We start from the raw sequence: 17,948 nt of genomic DNA on the forward strand, positions 1-17,948 counted from the left end.
TTTATCGAGACGTGCGGACGCCCCTTCCTTCACAGTTTATATACGATCATCAATCACAGTTAATTTGTTCCAACTAAACTCGTCTGTGCGATCGCTGGCAGCAGTCCTGACTCTAGAGTCTGCTGGTGTGTAACTGTTTATCGTCACACTTTGAGTGGCAGACCGGAGAGATGTACAGCCCTTGAGTTAGGAAACCAACCGAGAGAGGCGGTGTAGGAGGAAGTCAGGGGAGCACGCTGCGATCCGATTTCATAGGCGGTTAATGTGTAACTGAATCGAGTTTATACCTCTCTGTGTGCAGACCGACAACGTAGACCGCTTGAACCGTCTTCACTTCTACTTCAAAGCAGAGCTCCTTCACAGCCCTTCAGATATATACTCGATTTCTACCAAAGAAAAGAGTGTGTGTGTCTCTCTGTGTGTCAGTGTGTGTGTGTGTGTGTGTGTGTGTGTGTGTGTGTGTGAAAGAAAGCTCATCTGTTCCACAGCCCATGAATGAAGTTTCCAGCTGTTGGATGACAGTCTCCCGTGATTGCATTCCTGCGCCGTTCCTCCCTCCTCCTCTCTCTCCCTGCCTCTGCCACGCGATCCGGGAGCCTGCAGTGGAGTTCGGCTCCATCGAGATCTTTTCTCAGCCACGTCCCGAGCTGCGAATGCAGTAGCAGGGCAGGGTCTGTGCTTGGGGGAGGAAGGTGAAACTCTCGTTATCGTTCTGCTGCTGGTTCCTCGAGCATCTTCCCGTGCCGCCGACCGGATCTTCTTGTGCGGCCGCCGCTGCTGCTTCAGACGAGATGCGGAAACCTCTCGGATCCTGCCGCCGGCGCCCGGGCACGGGAAACTGCTGGCGCGTGCTGCAACGCCTGCTCACCTGTCAGACGCTTTAGGTGAAAGCAGCTGCTGCGTGTCGTCGCAATATTGCCGAGTTGCTTTGGGCTGGCAGGGCTGTCGGAGGCTTTCTTGTGTGTTGAGGACGTGAGTTGAGAACTTACCCCCTCCCCCTGCGTGTGTCTGTCTCTCACACTGTGGTGTGTGTAGACGGGCGGGTGAAGCCGCAGTGGGCCACAGCGGTGCTCACTCTGGGCCTGTGGTTTGAATGCACTCTGATCCGATACAGGCATGTGACTGGTAGTGATCTTTACCAGCCGTTGGGGGTTGGTGGGGGGTGCTTCTCTCAGTTGAGTCTGAGACATTTTAGCAGGAAACCGAAACACAGGTCAAAGAAGTGGTTAAAATGTCAGTTTAGTTTTATTTAAAAACCCCAGTCACACACAATACTAATGCCCACGAACAGCCCCATGCGGAGGGGCAGCGGCAGGCAGCGAGCGATCTTGTGAAACGGCCGCGTGACCACCAGGCTTTCTTCAGTTCTGTCCTTATCTCTGGTTGGAATAACAGTCCTGCCTGATGAAGGGCTTACCGTGCCCCGTCCCCCAGCCGGCAGCACAAAGCACCGTTAGCTGGGCAGCCATGCGGTTAGGTTTACGAGACGGCGGACTTGCCAGACTTCCTGTTAAGGGACAGATAAACAGAGATGTGTATGGATGCGTGTTACTTTGACCAAGACTGAAACGCCTTCATTCTATTTCTGAATTCATCTTTTTAATAGTCTTTTAATTTTGGGCCTCCTGTCCTTCACTGAACCGGTTTAAGTCTTTACACCTGCATTGTGTGATGAAGGGGTTGTGATCCCAGGTCCGTACGGTTCCGCCACACACACCTGAATACGCAGGCCGACCGGAGAGGCCTCTGGGTATGAACATTAATCTGCATTCATGAGCGCTGGTGCTGTGGTGAACGGGGAACGACCGCTCTCTCTCCTGGGAAGAAAAGCTTTATTACGGTAGGATTGCATTAATTATATATAGGTCTAGCTCTCTGTTCAAACCTAATATTTTTCCTCCTTCTCCAGTGGCCTTCAAACGTGAGTCATTGTGTGCTTTTCAAACTAAAATGACATGATGATAAAAGCCTGTTGCAGCATCACCAACTAGGGTAGGATCGGGGCGGAGTCCAAGGAAGTGCCTCCGTGCTGAGCGAGACTTAAAGCTGACAGAAGCCACGTTTCTGCTTCCGGTCTAGGGAAGCCACGAAACCACCGTGATGCTCACAGGTGCCTTACGTGGCCTTGCTGCTCTGGGGCCGAGTGATGCGATTGTGAGCCGCAGTGGCACCGTTTGGCAGCCGGTTTCGTAGAATTGCGGTCAAATCTGCTGGTGAGAATCACTTTACTGTATTCCTCCGATTTAAACCTCAGAACAAGCCTGTAGAGCTACGATCAGCTCTCGATTTCTCTTGACCTGTGTTTGATTGACACTTTCTCAGTAAGATCCCCAAAATAATTCTGCTTTTTGTAAAAACACACTCGCACTTTTTACATGATCTTCCTGATTGTGTGTCCTCGCATTTCACTCCAAACATTCCCTGAAAAGGCATCTCTTTGCCTTCGAGTGGCAGTGAATGAGCCACTGTGAGTGGAGATCTTCACAGGGAGGTCCGCTGGAAGGACGAGCTGGGCTTTCAGAGTCCCTCTACCCAAGGAGCAGCTAAAGACCCTGCCCTTTTAGCTCTCGACTCCCTTTGCGTTCCCAGGAGTGCAGTGGCGTGGCGTTGTGGTACACAGGCCTCCGGCGTTGGCACGGTTCGGTTCAGGAATGCTGCATGTCGGATCCTGCCCTGGGCTGGTAAGCCGGAGGGGCTCGGGTCTCCCCGTGGAGCGGCCCGTCCTCCCTGCCAGCCTGCCGTCCGCTGCCCTCTGCCCCACATCGAGTCCCAGTGGGAGACTAGCAATGTGTGTGCTGCGCTGCTGGCCCTCCCCCCAGGATGGCTCATTGGTGTTTACGTTTTGCCTGTAGTCTGAATTGTGTGCGTTTGTACGTCGTTAGTTGTGCTCTACGTGACAGGCTTGTAACTTCTCCCAATTCGGACCATTTTATTGGGAAATGACTCGCGTGCTGAAACTTGCCCTTGTTCTTCTTTATAGCGCTTAGACATTGTGGGATAACGCACTCACTCACACACAATTTAAAATAATCTTCATGTTGAACACTGCTGCTCTGCTGGTGAAATGGTGTCTCTATCTATACGTCTGTGTTGAATGTCACGGATGTGCAGGAGTGGGAGCGGAGTCGAGTATTATGATCAGATGCAGGATTTGGGAAGGGTGGTGGGGGGATTACGCCTAGCAAGTAAATCTGACGGATCAAATTAATGAATGAAACCCCCGCCCCCCCCCCGTAGCCTCAGTTGCCCTTTGCAAGGACACGCATCACACACACACACACTCACACACACACAGCGCTGCCAATCGCCGTGTCCGTGTGGAAGGTCCGAGGTTGAGGCAGTGAGGGAGGGAGGCTTTTCCCCCCGCAGCCCCACGGCTCTCATTAACGACGCCTCTGTGCTCCGGCGGCCTCGGGATTTTAATGGGGTCTCGTAGGAGACGCTGGAGCTCGGCTCAGTACAGATCAGGGCCACGGAGACTCTTATTATTATTTCTTCTGCGTTTTATTTTGATTTATGTTTGGCTGTTGTGCCGTCGTTAGTCCTTTACCTCTTGCCTGTAAAGTTATCTGTTTGAGATGCAAAGATGATGTGGAAATATTCTTCAGATAAATACATTTGTTTTCTAAATGCAGCCACTGGCTTGGCTGGGGAAGATTCCCTCTCATCATCTGTCGTTCATTTCTGATCCGGGACGCCTGAAAACATTGTTTTCTTTGTACATAAAGGACTGGTTTACAATTCTGTGATTTCTGTTTAGTCTCCATCTTCCTCCGAGCGAGTCCAATGTTGCCTTTGGTTCTTCCTGTGAATGCATCCCCGAGGAGATACTTCTGTGACTAAGGGCCCATTTTCCAGCCCAGCCCTGTTTCCTGGACGGGATGCACAGCTGTCTGTTTACTCCTTGCGTTCCCTCCTTCATAAATAAGCTCTGTGGCAGTGCAAGGCCGTGCACAAAGGAATAATCAGAGATAAATAGGCAAGAATATGTGCTGAAATTGTTCTCCATTCCACAGTCCTGGCTTGACGTTAATGTGGTCCTGGCAGAGGCAGAGGGTGGGGGGTTGCGCTTTGGATGGAAAACGATTGTCTTTCTGTGCCGCATGTAAATGGGGGAGTCTTTTAAATGCATGTAAATTACAATGCCAGCGTGCCAGCAGAGGAGAAATATGTGTTCTGTTGGTAGCTGATTAGCCGTTAGTTAAACGTTTCCATGCGCCACAGTAATTGTGCCGCTCCGTGCAGCTGAGCCCCCGCGCTGCGCTGGATTCCGCAATTAATCTTGCAGCGTGGTGTGAATGCAGGGATTAGCGCTCGGTGTGCTTTTTTTACTTTATTTTATCCCCCCCCCCCCCCCCTTTGGTTTGTTTGAAGGAATTACAGCGCCCTGATTGCTTCGGGGCGAACGCGAGCGTGGAATTAACAAATATGCACACGTCTGATTGGCAAAACCTGCGCTCAATAATAAAATGTGTGGGACCTGCAGTCTTTCCGACCTGCGCTCCTGCTGTGAGCTGGAAAATATTCCACATGCCAGCATTAAAGGAATTTTTTTTCTTTCTGCCCCATCAGTTAATCCATATTAAATTAAACTGGCTGTAGATCATACAGAAGAGGGCATGCGTGTGTTAGGTATAGTAAATCTGCGATTAATAATTGATTAGCACAGCCTAAACCCCAGCAGGGCGATGTTATTATATATTTTTGATCCTTTTATGCGATTGCTGGTGCTCCCTGCGTTGTGGGTGATCTGGAGATGGATTACACTCCAGTGAAACCCTCTGACATTCAGGAGGTTTCTGTCTTCCTCTGTATACTGACCCCCGCCCCCCCGCCAGCTCCTCTGCCCGTCTCTTTCATCTGCAAACCCTACGGCCGGATCTCCCTCTGCAGGAAGGGGAAAAAAAAATGCATTGAAGCCGTTGAAAACATGATATTAAACAAATTAGATGGATATTATTATTTTGTTTGTTCACAGACGCCCTTACCCCGGGCAACCAACAGTTTACACAAGGAACATTTCAAAGCATTACGGTGCGGTGACACAATCGGTACAAAACACAGTGAGCGCACACCAGTACAATGAGTTAACAAGTGCAGACATGACTCCGTGAGGTCCCAGATTTGTGCTGAAGGGAGGGGTAGATAGAAGTGTGTTTCGAAGCATCTTAATAAGAGAGCTGAGCAGCCCAGGGGACCGGACTGAGACTGAGCAGGTGTGTCTTGAGAATGGAGATCCCAGTTGTGAGCGATTCTTAGGTGGCAAGGCTTGATTTGTAGCCCCTTTCAAAGAAAAGCAATAGAAATCTAATCTTATGGTCGAGGAGACTCCCCAGCATGACAGGCTGTGGTTTCTGCCAGTGTTCGTCACCTGCAGAGGCACCTGCTGTGGCTGAGCTGGTGTAGAAGTGGTGGCAGCTGGCAACGCAGTGCCCAGGGCAGACACCGTGTCCATTACACAGAGTAATAAAACACACAAAAACAGAGGAAAGCGACAGTGGCAGTACTTTGTAAATTGCTGGCAACAGCTTCCGCCCAAAAACCAGTGGGCAAGGTTTGGCCGTGGAGTCGGCACCCTGACTGGGGAAGGCCTTGCCTCGTGTTAGTCGGGCCTGTGCATCTCGGTGGCCTAGCTCCGGGGGGGGCGCGTCACCATATGGATGGCTTGCTGTTTTGTAAGTCGCGCTCGAATCGGTAGTGCCATCTGGGGCAGTAAAGATGTCGCGGCTAAACGTGCCAGCGCCGAGGCTGAGGAGCCCCACGCAGAGGATCGGCGCCATCTGATTGGTCTGTTTGATGAGCTAGCAGATGAGTGATACCACGTGCAGAGCAAGGACGGGCAAACGGGGCTTTGTGTGGCTCCCTTCTGTCCCTGTTTGAGAGACTGACTGGTGCATTGTGGAATCTTCCAGCACCTTAGTGTGTGTGTAAGAGAGATGCGTTAAACTAACTGTGATCTGTGGGCAGTGTTTTCTGCTGACTGGGGAGTCTGCATTGGCAGGGTTTTGGCAGCGCAGGGCACTTCGTCTGCTCTCGATGACGTCCGCCAGCTTCCCTCGGCAGCGGATCGATCTGAATCCTGCGGCAGGGCGGATTTGTGGGGCCCGCCGCAGGCAGAGCGGGAAAAATGGCCCGGCAGCTCAGGTGCGGAGGTTGCCTGTGTGATGCATTTCCCTCGGCTCTGCAGGTTTTGCAGTCTCCCCATGCAGGAGCAGAGTTTCGAGGGTAACTGGCATAGAGGGATGCCCTGAAACGCTCCAGGACCTTTGTGTGCTTCCCTTCCCCTGTTCTGTTCCTCAGAGTCTGTGCAGCATTACTCTGACATCATGTCCCCCCCCCCCTCTCAGCTTGACCTTTGAACCCATCCAGGTGCACAGCGGCCCTGTCCTCACGCTGCTGTTAACACTGTCCAGGCACGTCCTGGTGTGACTGCTGTGCATCAAATAAGGACAAGCGTTTTCCTTCTTTTTTTTTTTTTTCTTAAATCTGGGCCTCCCAATAAGGTCTGTGTAGAAGTTATTATTTGAAAGCCATTAGTTTTGATGTGATGTGATGTTCAGTGGGTTGTTTCTGCAGCGCGGCCGTTAGTGATGCAGAGAGAGACGCTTTGGGGAGGAAATTGTCTTACAGGGCAGGAATGTGTTTGTCGTAGCTCATGTAAACCAAGCGCTCGGAGGCAGGAGGAGGGTTATGTCAATATAGTGTGTGTGTGTGTGTGTCGTGGTTTCGTTCGAGATTCTTCTCTTTCTTGCATAAATTCCACAACATTTAGATAATGTGATGCAAGATGTATTTTCTCCATCTGTGAGCTGAAGACTCCGAGTTCAAGCCCCAGATTGTTGTTTTTTTAACTAGTTTAAACTCCTGGAATACGGGCTCAATGCGCACAACTTGTACTATGTTGTTGTTGTTTTTGGTGACATTTGAACATGCTCTCCCAGTTTCTAATTTCATCTCTAATTTCATTTTTGACCCAGCGGACGCGGCCGGCTGGTCCTCGTGTGATTTGTGGCTGGTGCTCTGCCAGGGCCGGGGGCAGCGGAAACGCCCGCAGTGTTTTTATTTATGTATGTATGTCTTGTAATGCTCTGATGTAATGCAGTGTAATCCTATCTGCAGCAGAAGAAAGGTTGAGTCAACCCACAGTAAATCTCCCACAAGCCGCACTGAACTGAACTTTGATAACTTGTCCTTTTCTTTCCCGCTCCCTCTCTCTCCTGTCTTGCTTGCTGCAGTGTAATTTCCACGAGCCCCGCAGGCTTGTCAGATTAATGGGATCCTCGGGTCTGCGCGTTGGACCCTGGCCCTGGGTGCCGGAGCCGAGAATTGATTACACTGCATCCTGCCTGTGCTGCACTGTGCCAAAGCCCCCCCCTCGCCAGGGGCTCGTTTTATAGGGTGGAAAACAACAACGATAAAATGTAATGTCTTTTCCTTGTTGTCTCGTTTCCCCTCGGCTCTGTTTCGTGTCCCTCTCCTTGGCTCCTCACCGTACATCTGGACCTTAAATTTTGGAAGGGAAAGCGCCCTCATGGTAAAGGAATGAGAGAAATAATAAAACAAACTGAAAAAGGCTCTCTTCTGTTGTCTGCAGTGAACAATGCTTTATGTGACTTGTTGTGGGTCGGTCTGTCCATTTCGTTTTTTTGTTTCTCTCCCAAAAGCATGAATTAATCTCTCTTAAAGAATGTGTGCTGAAAGGAACGGTTTCTTGGCTCGATGATGGAACTGCTGCCGACAGATGGCCGAGGCAAACCGGACACTCGGGTGATTTCATAAGCAGTGAAAGGAGAGAGAGAGAGAGGGAGAGGTTTGGGGGACGTACGGGACTGAAGTGGTTAATTCTTTTGCTTCCTTTGTCAATAAAAAGGACCAAAAAAATAAGTCCCAGCTGTCTGGCAGTGTAGGTTGTGCTCTATTAATTAATAACCTAGACACAATTATAGCTCACCTTTTTCCTTTCAAATCTCACGAATCCCCAGATAAGGTTTTCCGCTGCGGAGCAACTGCCGAGCGCCGATCTCTCCCCGAGCATCGCTGGCCTTTTCCGCTCGCTGGGGTTTACCGGCGTGGCCGATGCGGGAGGCTTTGGTGGGATTAACGGGGCGCTGTTCAAGAAAGTAGAACAGGTGAATGGGGGGACAAGACTGAGCTGTGAGAAGGTCGGAGAATTTTAGTTTTTGATCCTTTCCTGCTTTTCTTTATTCTAATTTTCGTGCCTCGAGAGCAGATTAATGACAACTTGTATGTGAAAACATGAAAACATTATGCTTTTTTGTTTAATTGGGTGCTGCGCTTGTCATGAATAATGCTGTAATTTTCTGAAACATGGAAATAATTTATGCAGATCGTGTTTGTATTAAGCCAGAGAAATTGGGGTGGGGGGGATCTAATTTTACGGCTGTGTTGTTAATTAGAAGCTCCTGGAGGGATTGCGTGAGGACGGCAGGCGAGGTAGGATTGTGATTACTGAAGGAGCTCTTTAATCAGTCTCCGTATTTAGTTCTGCACGGTCCCTGATAGACTCCTAACGAGGGGAACGCGGGTAAATCCCATTACCCCCGCTAGACCGGGTTCCCCTTCCTGCTCCTCACCCCCGATCGCGGCCTCCGTTTTGGGGCAAACGAGTGGAATTATGTGAGGAATTGTGATAAGTGATGAATGTGACATGCTCCTCCAAAAACACTGATCGCTCTGCACCGCATGTGTGTGAAAGCCTGGCAGAGTGACATCAATATTGGTGTTAGACCATCTGTGCGTACTCTCTGACTCATGTCTGCCCTCCCGTTCTGCGATTGGTCGCTGCTCGGAACCCTGCTGAGATCTTTGTGCCAACATTGGAGAGGTGAAAGGAAAATACTCTTCCTTCGACATCTAAACTGCCAGGCCACCCGCCTCTGGCAGCACTTTGCAGGTTGGAGGGAGGGTCAGGCAGCTCTCGCATAAAGCACTGGGGCCAACTATGCCAGTGCCCAGTGAACCTCCTGAGCCACTATTGGGCGGCACTAGACTAGACGTTGAGCATCGCCATCCCGGGGAGCGCTGGCCAGTTCTGTGCTGCACTTCAGGCAGTCCCGGTCCCAGTCGCCTGTGATAGTGGCCGGATTGTAAAATGCTGCTGCCTGGGATTTTGGACCCAGCTTGTGCCTCGAGCAAGGGATTTTATCGGGTGAACCCCTCGGTTAGGCCCAGTTTTGGTGGAAACCTGCAGTGTGCCCGTATGGTGACTGTCACGCGGTGCCATGCTTTGTCTGATTCTGTGCCACGGTCATGCATGCAGGATGGAGGCAGATGGGGTGGCGACTATCGGTGAACTCACAAGGTCTCTGCGAGGCAGCAGATTGACAGAGGCTGTGGGTCAGCGTTTCGTGGCCTTGACATCCGTGCAGCAGTTTGTGTGATCGTTCCCCGCATTGCTGGTTCTCCTCAAAGCACTGACCCAAGTGGCTGTGTTTGAGATGGCTGTCTGCCTGCAATGCTGTACAGTACCTCTTTGAAATACCGCCTGCTCGAGAGCGTTCACGGCTGAGGGACCCGTCCCTGGACTGGGGGATGGGGGATTGTATAACCTGAGAGCAGCGCTGTGTTGGTCAACCTTATCTGTGTGAACAGCGGTGTGCATCCGCCTGGAAACCATTTCCAAGTCTAATGTTCCTCTACTGATGGCTGTAAATGTTGAATTAGCTGGTTGCTTTGCTCCGGCAGGCGCTGCTCCCTATCGGGGGAGGGTTTAGGCCACCGCTGATGGGAGAGTCGGAGAGGGGCTACTAATGAAGGGCTTTTCAGCTCCGTGGAGGGCAGCCCAGGGCAGAGGACTGAGCGCAGGGCGGTGCGACACAGGGTGGGAAGCAGGATTCGTACACGGCCGGAGGGATTCACAGCTGAACGACAGGGCCGTGCCCGTGTTCATTAAAGATCCTGTGACATCATCACATGCCGAAAATTGTTCTTAATTTGAGAATCTGCAGAATGCTGGCAAATGTATAGAACTGTCAGTGTTGCTCTTTTGGTTCAAAATGTTTGAGCTGATAGATTTTTGTTGTTGTTCTTGTGAAGGCAGTAGTTTTAAAGTCTGGTCTCTCTCCTTCCTGTGTGTGTGTTTATTTATCTATTTTTACACAGTTCATTGCCTCCCTTTCTTTTCGCTTCCTCTTATTCTCTCTGGTGTAGAACATCAGAGAATTCAGTTTTATCACCTGGGTTTTATGTAGACAAGCCTGGGAGATCAGCCATCCCATTAAAAATACAACAACAACAAAAAGTAAATTTGTCTAGTCTCGAGTGCTTATTCACAGTGAAGGGGGAGCGCCATATTTCACTGCCTGCCCAGGGTACCCGAAGTTGTCAAGTTCTGCGGACGGGCAGATCTGTCACGCCTTCCCTGGCTGGCTCCTGAAGGGGGGGGTGGTTCTGAGATTCACTCTAGTTCTACGTACAGCCGTGTGGATCGGCGGGGGTCGCCTCGCTAATGAACCCATTACTCAGAGCGGACAGTGATGCAGTGCCGTTGCCCACGGGGCTGCTGGTGAACTTTTGTCTTCATTAGCATACGAAAGGGCAGTGCTGTCGGCTCCTGTACGGAGCCGCGGCGGCGCCGGACCGGTGATGGGATCCGGCGGTGCGGCCCGCCTCCTTGCGCTCTCAAAGGGCAAGACTGCCGGATCTCGTTATGAGCAGAGAAGGCGGTGGATGCCGGCGGAGCGAGGCACCGGGCGGGTTCAGCCTTTCGGTTGCAGGCCCAGGGAAAGGCCGAAACCGCCCGGTGCCTCGTTTTTCCACCGCTCCCACCGACTCGGCCTGTCTCGGCACCAGAGGACTGTGCTGCGGTGAGGGGCCCCACCTGCGCTTGTGAAACTGAAAGCACAGTCAGGATGTGACGGGAGGAGTGTGAGCCAGTCCTGATACCTTGTGGTCGGCGTGTTTCGTTGCACAATCGCCCCTCCAGCTCTCCTTTATATTTATTTATGATTATGATGATCTAATTGCCGTTTTTTATCGCATGATGATTTAGACCGATGAGGATCTGAAGACTTGGTGTCGGTGCAGGCAGCCGCAGCTGCCCCGGGGGTCTCCCCCGGGCGTGGTGGGCGCGCTGGTCTCTACAGACGGATTAATGTGAGGAAGGTTGTCCAGAGATTCCTCCGGGAGAAATTCCATTTAATTAATCCAGCGGTAATCAGGGCTGCAGGCGCAGGGGTTACAGCAAACCTCTTTAAACATCCTGCACATATTTCCCAGGAGGCCGAGCTGCTCATCATTATTATATGATGTGGCGGCCGGTTGGGGGCGAATCGTCCGCTTTCATCGCTCAGATACCTCTAGACGGTCTCCTTAGTAGTGCCGTAGATTAACATAATTTTATATTAGTGTTGCTGTACACACACACACACACAAAATCAGGCCTGCATGTGAACTCCAGTCGGAGCCCTTCCCCCCCCTCCGTCCCCCAGCGCAGAGCAGATCTCATTCTTCAGCGCTGAGTCGCTGGTTCGGCCCCACGGGGGAACGAGCGGAGCGGGACTTGGCGAGCACCGGGCTGCCGTTTCGTGCCTCGACATTGTGAGAAAGAACAGGTCGGGCGAGTGCAGCCCGGCCCGCCTGGCGCCGTCCCAGCCGGTGGCGTGCCTCCGCGCTCTGGCTCCGCACCAGGTGCTGAAACTCTTTTCGCCGGCGACGGCCCCGACTCGAACACAGGCCCCCACTGTCCCTCTGTGCACAGCTGGGAAACGCCGGGGCCGGGCGGAAAGACCTCGAAGTACAAAAAGACATCTTCGGGGAATTAAGCAGCAGAAAAGCCTCCTGGGGGAGACGGATTCCGTGCAAACTAAACGCACAGCTCACTGCTTTTCAGTTTGTTCTGTTTGTTATTTTTGTGTCCTACAGGCTGAAATATGTTGGACTCCTTTACGAAGTCGGCTGAATTGAGGGGGATAGCCTATATCACAACAATAACCCTGCACTTGTGTGTCTGTAACGGCTGGCAGATGATTCGGCAGCATTGCGTACCATTTGAAAAAGAGCCAAACTTCAAAATGCAGCAGCTCAGAGACGACAACAACAACATCAGACGCCCGTGTGTTACTGTCCGGCATTAATGGAAGTGATTTAGTCACACGGACACACAGTCCTTCCCCGTGTCACGTGGATTGTGAGTGTAGCTTTAATCTGTGGTGCCAGGCTGCCCTCTTTCAGCCCCGCCTGGTGGACCCCCGCAGATCGGGCACAGGGGTCTCCACCTGTCCCTCCGCAGCGAGACGAGGGAGACGCTCACCTGCAGGGAACACTCGGAAGCGCTGCCTTCTAGAACTGCAGCCATGGAACCGGAAAAGGTCAAAGCCCCCTATCTAAACGGGAAACGCAATCACCCACAAAGGTGACGCGTGTGGAAGTGAAGGAGAGGGGGCGGGGGGTGGTCTGCATTAATCAACCTGGCTAAGACGACGAACCTGTGCCGTACGGATTGTGAAGTCTTCATCTAGTTTATTACTGTCTGAATCCGTTGCGTTGACCTTTGTACCGATCGGCGTAATGCCTTTACCACCTGCTCTGTGCAAACAAAGGCTTCTGGCCCAGTAGCCCTGTTTATGCAGCGGCTTACAGATAAAGAGGAGAGCCTGGAGAACTGGGCACATATCTGTCTGTCGGGGTGGGGGGGGCAGTGTGACCTGACTCCTGCCGCACACCGCACCGATCTGGCCCTGATCTGCGGGTAAATGTATAGCTTCTGTTGGCTAGTGCACCTAAACAGCGCATGGGTTTGCAGTGTCCGTGTGGGCACCCCTCTGCGGCTGAGAACGTGGGTTTACCCTGCAGGACGCTGAGGTCTGTTTGTCCTGAGGACCCCCTTACGCTGTCCCCTCCTGGCATCTCCGGCTCGTGATCTTCAGGAGAGATGGTCGAGATCAGGCGTCCGGGGAAGGGGCCGTCCGAGGGAGAGCAGGGTTTTCCTGAATGGCGCGTACCAGGCGCATGTCAGGGAAGAAAAACAAAATAAATCTGTACGGCGCAGACTGTACTGTAATTGCTATGTGGGCCGCGTAGTTCTGTCTGGGCAGGATTCCCGCGGGGGAGACGAAAGCAGGGAAGCAATTCGGTTTTAATTTCTCTGACAGACGTGATAAATTGGTGATGTGTACATTACAACATTACATTACAGGGGGGGCTGTATATTGCAAGGTGAGCGTTGCTTAAATAATGCAGCAGAGCAGGAGAAAAAAAAAAAGGGAAATGAAAAGCTATTAGGGGACTATTTTACTTTATCCCACATCGGTGGTTTCAAACGGAGCTGCTCAGAGCTATTAAGGAGCCGATCTTTCTGCTGCCCTTGCAATATAAATATGCAGAGTGTATGTTAATGGCCCGGCTGGCGCAGGTGGCACGTCGAACCCGACACCGCGTCTGATTTATGTTTACATTACATTATCTTCTATATATTTTTTTTTTATGTATTATGCTCCTTTTGTTCGGCAAAAGCGCAGACAGAGGAGTTTGAGGTCGTGGTAATGAGGCTGACGGCCTCCGAGAGTGAGACGGGGTGAGAAGGCGATGCTGAGGAGATGCAGACTGCAGTGGGTGGTAGGAATAATAATGGTGTCGGGGGGCCGCAGACTGACGCCTGGGCTGGCATGCTAATTTTTGGTGACTATGTGCGGCAGCAGTACGGCTTCTCTCCCAGCTACTCGGCCAACACAAATCATTAACTATGCTAATTATTGCGCGGTCCCAGGTTAATGGAAATTGGACTTTGCGATACCGATAAACTGCCCCTATCTTGCCGCTGCGTTGAGCGTGAGACCCAGATAAGCAGAGCACCGCTCGGCCAGGTCGGAGGGAGGGTGTGTGTGTGCGGCGCTGAGGGGTGGGTCTCGCTGGACAGCTGTGATTTATTAAAGAAGCCGAGGTAGGCTCCATCACAGGCCTGCAGAATCGGTCCTGGCACTGGGTCCCTGCTGCTCCCGGTCTCCCTCACTTCCTCACTCTCTCTCTCTTTCCCTCTATCATAATAACAGCTGACTTGGCACATGGCAGCCGCTACTCCTAATGACTGCAACCCCCGGCACCTGAAAACTCATTAGTGTGGCTAATTAACACTGAGACTGAGATTTGCGTGGTTTTACTCATATTTATTGATGGTCTTTCACGGAGGCGTTTAGATCTTGAGGCACAGGTGAGAATGATAGGGCGAGGAGTTTGTGGTATAGATTTATTATTATTACGTATAGATCTCTCTCTCTCCATCTATAGATTTCTTTGTGATGCACCTCTTCCTCCATGAAGCGGTGAGCATCCGTTTGGCCTGTTTCTCCCCCAGATGTTGGCCGTGTCTGTCTGTCATTCACGAAACGACACTCCAGCACCGCGCCGGTCCGCTCTCTGGCTGCGTCCCGTTCCTGTCGCCCCTCTGCTGAACAAAGCGACCGTTTTCTCGCAGTGACTTCCTCTCTGCTGAAGTGCAGGGATGCGAGGCAGATGGTTGTGTTTCTCCGTGCCCGCGCTCCGGTCCACGTCACCGCCATGTCGGCTTGGGTTACATCAGCGCCGAGTTTGTTCTCTGCTCTCTGTGATGCACGTGTTGATGCCCGTCCACTGAGGCATGCACACATGCACACACGCTCACATGCTTACTGTGCCGTAGATGCAACCAGAGCCCCATTGGAAGTTTTGTGTTCATCTCATTCAGTGCTTTTAACTTTGTAGTGCATTCGTTTATTTTCAGTGTAAATTTAAATCAATCAATTCAAAATCCTAAAGAAGCATCCTTGTTTTTGGACCTTTTCTAAACCATTTCTGGGGGGATTAGTGGTTGTTTGGTCTTCTGTTAGGTCGGTAACTGTGCTGTGCATCATGGAAACGGTGTCCTTTGGGCGGGTTGGTGTGAGGCCAGGTCTGGACTGCAGTGCTGGTGAGAGGAGCAGCAGGAGAAGGTTCCTCAGGGTTAATCCTTAATCCGGTCTGTCCACTGCAGTGCAGTTTGGAGGTTGAAGTGTGACGGGGGCTCGTTTTCTGGGGCTGTAGAGAGGTCCTCACATCTCTTCAGGAGAACGTCGGGCATGCCACACTGCCCAGATGTTTTCTTTGGCATTCCTGCGGTGCACGGAGGTGTCAGGGGCGCCGGTGGGGAATGCAGACGGATCCGGTTTCAAGCCGATTGGTGCCCCAGCTTAGATGCACACACGAACATCTGTTTCTGAGAATGCATCCTGTCGGGACATTTGTGACGCAGCCTGCCACAGCTGGACCAGCGGCGTCCGGACCTGTGACCGCGCTGCCCAGGGCTTCTGCTGCCCCGCTGAGTGCGTCGTATTGTGCGGCTCTCCGCTGTATGCACAGCACTGTCGAACGCTGCTGGACTGTAGTGCTGCCGCAGTGTGGAGACGCGCACTGGTTGGGAATTGACATTGTGTGTAAAGTGATATTTATATTTATTGTGATACGAGTGCTGGTGCGTTGTTGGAGAGCCGAGATCAGATGTGAGGGGGATAGCAGTGAGCACGATCCTCGGACGGGGGGGACTGAAATATATTTACAACCGGACGTATATATTTTTGACTGGGCAGCTATTGCTTCTGAGCAGACCCCTGTGCTCGCCGCAGTGTGGAGCCGGGCTGTGCTCTGGGCTGCAGCACAGACTGCAGCAGGAGCCTGAAGAGTGTGGGCGACGTTTTCACTTCTGTAAATCACCGGCGCCTCGCAAAGCAGAAGGAAGCTCTGACAGTTGTTTTTTCTGTACATTTTTCCTTTCAAGATGCACAAAATCCTTCCTCCTCTCATCTGTCTGTGACTAGAGAGATTCATTGCAAGTCTCCCTATATTGAGTGATCCACAATTGTAGTTTATAGTTTGTTTAAAGCAATTTATATCCAATTATAATAACTTCATTCATTATCATAACAAATATTAATCATAAATGATGTTATAAAGTATAATAGTGATTCACTGTAGATCTCCCCATGTCCTGTGTGACGCCTCAGCAGCAGAACTCTTTGGTCCGCAGCCAGATTGATGGAGACTGACGCCCTCGGGCTGCGCAGCGGCTCCTGTAATTGAACATGCTGTGTGGCGTGTGCGGTGCAGGGCTGGCGTGTGCGGTGCAGGGCTGGTGTGCCGCTGCGGCCGTGTTTCTCTGTCTGAAATGGGAAACCACTCCCGTTCTTCAGCAGTTTATTCCATTTGGGCCTGATTTTAAATGGAGTTTCTGACTGAAGTTGGGACGTAGGACGACCCCTCTCTCACGCCCGACCTCCGCCTACCTTCCCAGCGTTCATTGCTTCCCCTCCTTCCCACACTGCGCCCCTGTGGCAGCTCCTTGGCTCATCCCAGCTAGTCCCAGCTACCAATGGCCTCATCCTTCTGGCTCAGTCATAGTTATCTCAGTACAGCCAGTATGTGCCAAAATAAACTCTAATTTCCCTTGAAAGCTGAGGCTGAGGAAGTAGAAAAGATTTGTGGTTACTATTATTTAATCCTTTGAATCATCAGCTTTCAAATAAAACCCCACACTTTGACATGCTCAGTTTTGGCCATTAATTGATGAGGCAGAAGGGGTCCGTGTTTTCCCTGTCCCCCGTCCCCAGTTTCTCCGTGGCTTTTGCCCCCGTCAGTGAAAGCCGTTTCTCTCACGTGTGGCGACCGGCTCACGCGATCCCAAGCTGATTAGCAGCCCGACCTGCTGCCCGCTGTCTCCAGGGCCCCGCGGGGTCAAGCACTGAGCGCTAGTGTGTGTCGAGGCTGTGCAGACCGTGTTTCTGTGATGTGTTTGTGTTGAGTAGAAGCTGACCGTCAGAACGGGGCTGAAATTCAGGTCACGTAGACTGTTGCTTCGATGCAATCAGTGTAGGGTTCGGTTCTTGAGTTATCGAGTTGGTTATTTAGTAGGTTATGTTGGTGGCTTTACAGATGCTTCTGGAATTTCTAAGAGGAATGTTTGTGTAAATATATCCGCAAAGACGGCAGAATAAGGACCTAAATATTTAGATTCGTCCAGAAGCTGAGAGGACCTCGGAAGCTGGTGTGACCAGGTCTCGTAATGCTGCAGAGTTTTGTAGGATGTGTGTTAGAGTTTTTCTGTCGGGACTTGTTATGTTTTGAACAGTGGTGGAAAGGGCTGTGTTTAAAATTCCTGTTGGCCTTTATGAGGGCAGTTCCCCTCCAGGTGTTTTATAATTCCTTTAGTGACAGAAGGTGTCGGCCCTGCGGAGTAGGTGTGGATGTGTCTGTAGATGCTGTCTGTGTGTGCTCTTGCCTCTGAGTGACTGTGCTCTTCCTCCTCTGTCCAGCAGAAGGAGTTTGCCGCCCCCCCGCCGCTACTCTTCAGGAAGCTCAGTAACCCAGACCTGTCGCCCTCCACCGGCAAATCCAAATTGCACCGGCAGCTCAGCCAGGATGACAGCCGGGCGCGCAGGAGCAGCCTGGCCAGCGGACTGACCGGTGAGGATTGTGTACACGGCACACGCAGCATACGGACAGACTCACACTGAGACATGGCAAGACAGGACAGTCTCACACACACACACACACACACACACACACACACAGAGAGAGAGAGAGACGGCGGGGGGAAGAGAGAGACTGGCGACTGGGGGACGGAGAGACGGTGGGGGGACAGGAGAGACGGTGGGGGGACGTGAGAGACGGGGGGATTGGAGAGACGGTGGGGGGACGGAAGAGACTGGCGCTGAGAGAGACGGGGGGGGGGGGGGAAGGGGAGAGACTCTCACTAGGAGAGACGGGGGTGATGGGGAGAACACGTCTCCTGCCGTCCGTGGTTCAGCCGCTCACGTCCTGTCCGCCGGTCCACAGGGAAGCAGCTCCTGCCCCTGTCCAGCAGCATGCACAGCGGGGTCAGCCAGTTGACGTGGCAGCAGCCCGGGGATGCCAACAACCTGGTGCGCATGAGGAACCAGTCCCTGGGGCAGTCCGCGCCCTCGCTGACTGCCGGCCTGGTGAGT

General features: G+C 52.0%; 1 protein-coding gene across 3 annotated transcripts in view; it reads left to right on the forward strand.

Moving 5' to 3' along the window:
• Positions 1-17,948, forward strand: part of mast2 (microtubule associated serine/threonine kinase 2) — a 91,927-nt gene that overhangs the window by 4,483 nt on the left and 69,496 nt on the right. For 2 of the 3 annotated variants that reach the window (XM_066692432.1, XM_066692434.1), the window contains exons 2-3: positions 17,277-17,427; positions 17,800-17,942. In XM_066692432.1, coding sequence (XP_066548529.1) covers positions 17,277-17,427; positions 17,800-17,942 — 294 coding nt within the window. The remainder of the gene's footprint in view (positions 1-17,276; positions 17,428-17,799; positions 17,943-17,948) is intronic. The other variant, XM_066692433.1, reaches the window with a different exon arrangement.

This window comes from Amia ocellicauda, chromosome 19 (genome assembly GCF_036373705.1).
Source record: "Amia ocellicauda isolate fAmiCal2 chromosome 19, fAmiCal2.hap1, whole genome shotgun sequence".
Classification (NCBI taxonomy): domain Eukaryota; kingdom Metazoa; phylum Chordata; class Actinopteri; order Amiiformes; family Amiidae; genus Amia; species Amia ocellicauda.